This window comes from Clupea harengus, chromosome 17, assembly GCF_900700415.2.
Source record: "Clupea harengus chromosome 17, Ch_v2.0.2, whole genome shotgun sequence".
NCBI lineage: Eukaryota > Metazoa > Chordata > Actinopteri > Clupeiformes > Clupeidae > Clupea > Clupea harengus.
Genome location: NC_045168.1, coordinates 14,914,858 through 14,917,357, shown reverse-complemented (window position 1 = coordinate 14,917,357; position 2,500 = coordinate 14,914,858). Strand labels below are relative to the sequence as shown.

The following is a 2,500-nucleotide window of genomic DNA, read 5'->3' as shown; positions in this document are numbered from 1 at the left end:
TGTAGATAAACACCATGCATATATCTTCTCAGAGGCCAAAGAATCCGTTGATGTCATTTTAACCATGAGCAAATAAAAAACACAACCCCAAACTAAATCAAGTCGGCGCCCAATTACAGACGGCAAAAACTAATTTCTTCTCTCTTTTGTCTCTCTCTCTCTCTCGTCTCTTTTGGTGTGCAGGCCTCCTGTGCTGGCGGGCAGCCCGGCGTTCTCCGACATCTCCCTCATCCGCATCTCGCCCCACCGGAACCCGTCAGTGGGGGCCGACTCTCCCTTCAACCCTCCCCACCCCTACATCAACCCCTACATGGAGTACATCCGCTCGCTGCCCGGCAGCCCCTCGCTCTCCATGATCTCAGCCGCCAGGGGCCTCAGCCCCGCAGATGGTGAGTGTGTGTGTGAGTGTGTGTGTGTGTGTGTGTGTGTGTGTGTGTGTGTGTGTGTGTGTGTGTGTGTGTGTGTGTGTGTGCACGTCACGGAGCCCCTTGTGGGAACCACCAAACTCCATTAACTCCTTTAACTGCGCATTTTTGCTACAATCTCAAGAATTGGGGCAGTCTGGAACTTTTTCCTCAAAGGGTTGTTGTCAAAGAAGAACCTTTTATGGGTCTGTTTATGTGCCTCTGATAAAGGGGCTTTCAGGGCTCAGGTTTATCAGCTACACTCGAATATGGTTCTGCAAATGAATGTGTGTTACTAAGCACAACACTACCCTACATGCCTTTAAAACTCTGATTATTTAATTGAAAATACGAGTTTCTTAGTCATTTACTTGTAGGAGAACCTTGCTAAGTTCCTGATAAAGGTTTGTGGTTTTTCTATGCAAGATATTGAAATGAACATTAGTGTGGTAGACATGGAGTGTTTGAAAGTGATTTGGATTAACAGCTAACGGCTAACTACTAATACTTACATCTCACTTACATGGTGAGGGAAAACATTTTTCAAGGTCAATGCCAAAAAAAAACATGCTTAGTAACTCAACACCAGTCTCGCCACACTAAACAAAAGAGCACGTTTGTGAATTCAACCAGCATCCGAGTGCAATTACCCGACCCTGCCTCTGTAAGGATACCAGATACAGACACCCAATCCATCTCTCTTAAGGCCCGGTGTCCAGCGGGCGCTTATCAGCGAGTGTGTGTGAGCTGCCCTCCGTGGCCGATGGGGAAAGCGCTGCCCAGTCATTTGGCCGGGGTCATTCTCTTTGATCTCCGCTTCACTCTCCGCAACCTCTGGAGGAGCCATCAGCCCGAGATCACAGGCGCGCTCTCAGGCACAGGGCCAGGTTCAAGGCCGGGGGTCAGGGCGTCAGGCGTCAGGGTTCAGGTCTGGGGAAGGAGTTAAGAGACGGACCAGAGAGGACCTGCTGGGAGGAGAGCTTGGCTCCTATGGTGCAGCAAGACTGGGAAATCAATTACTGGGTCTGGAGCAGCCTGCTGATTTTTTAAAGAGCCTCAGCAGAGCTCTCGGCCTCCTGGCCTGCTGGAGGTTTAATTGAAGCCTGGAGCTCAATTACGGAGGGAAGACGATCGGTGTGCACTCCCAAAGGCCAGCGGTAATCAAGCGCGGTATCGAGCCAAGAGGCCGCTGCGCCCGGCATCAGCACACCTCCAGCAGCCGCGCCCAAACGGGGGCGAAGCAGCAACATGCTGAAAAGGCAAGTTGGTGATTCACTCGAGTTGCTGTTTTTCCTTGAAGTGGAAAGTCTATTTTTTGCACTGCGGACTCCGATTTGATAAAAATGTAGATTGGGCAAACAGCGCTAAGTGTGAAACTCTTTGTCGCTCCTCAAATCTATGAATAGGCAAAGTCGGAAGCTACAGAGATAAGAGCGTATTCATAAGCGACCAAATCATGTTAGATACGGACTATTTTGCACAAGCATTACGAAATATACTTGTGACAAATGCACTGGCAAAGTGAGGAAACAAGACCAACAATACTGCAAATTATACAACCCCTAAATTTACACCATGTAAATTATACAACATTGAGATGAAAGGTAGTTCTAACCTCTTAGCGATGGCAAACAAAAGGGATCAAAAACAATCCCTCTGTCCCCCTTCGCCACTCTACAGCTTTTCAGCTGTTCCTGTTTCATGAAGCTCTGCCTTCCTTCAAACTCCCGGAGCCCCATTAAAATTCTCTTTCAAAGGGTCTCCCTGGAGTCAGTTCTTGTATCCTGTCTCATGGAGTATGAGCTCACCGCTCGTACGGAGTGGCTGAACCCAGACCAGTTCTCCTGGCCCCGGGATCTGGTCTTAATGCAGCTCTGGTCCGCTCCCTGGATGCTGACTGATGGGGGGGAACATGGTTGTTTTAGCGTTGGGTAAACGGGAACCAGGATCTAATGGCTGCGCTCCGCGGCTGGCCAAGGTTGAATGTCAACAAACATGACAGTGTTTACATGTCAGCACAAGCAGAGCGGAGAGAGAAAAACCCACTCCCCATTCATCTGGTGGCGGCTGGTCTGTAAAGGCCAGATCATCCAGTG

The 2,500-nt window shown here is 49.4% G+C and overlaps 1 protein-coding gene across 1 annotated transcript in view; it reads left to right on the top strand.

Annotated features, from left to right (window-relative positions):
- Nucleotides 1-2,500, top strand: part of gli3 (GLI family zinc finger 3) — a 129,805-nt gene that overhangs the window by 92,446 nt on the left and 34,859 nt on the right. The window contains exon 5 of the mRNA XM_031583572.2: nucleotides 184-389. Coding sequence (XP_031439432.1) covers nucleotides 184-389 — 206 coding nt within the window. The remainder of the gene's footprint in view (nucleotides 1-183; nucleotides 390-2,500) is intronic.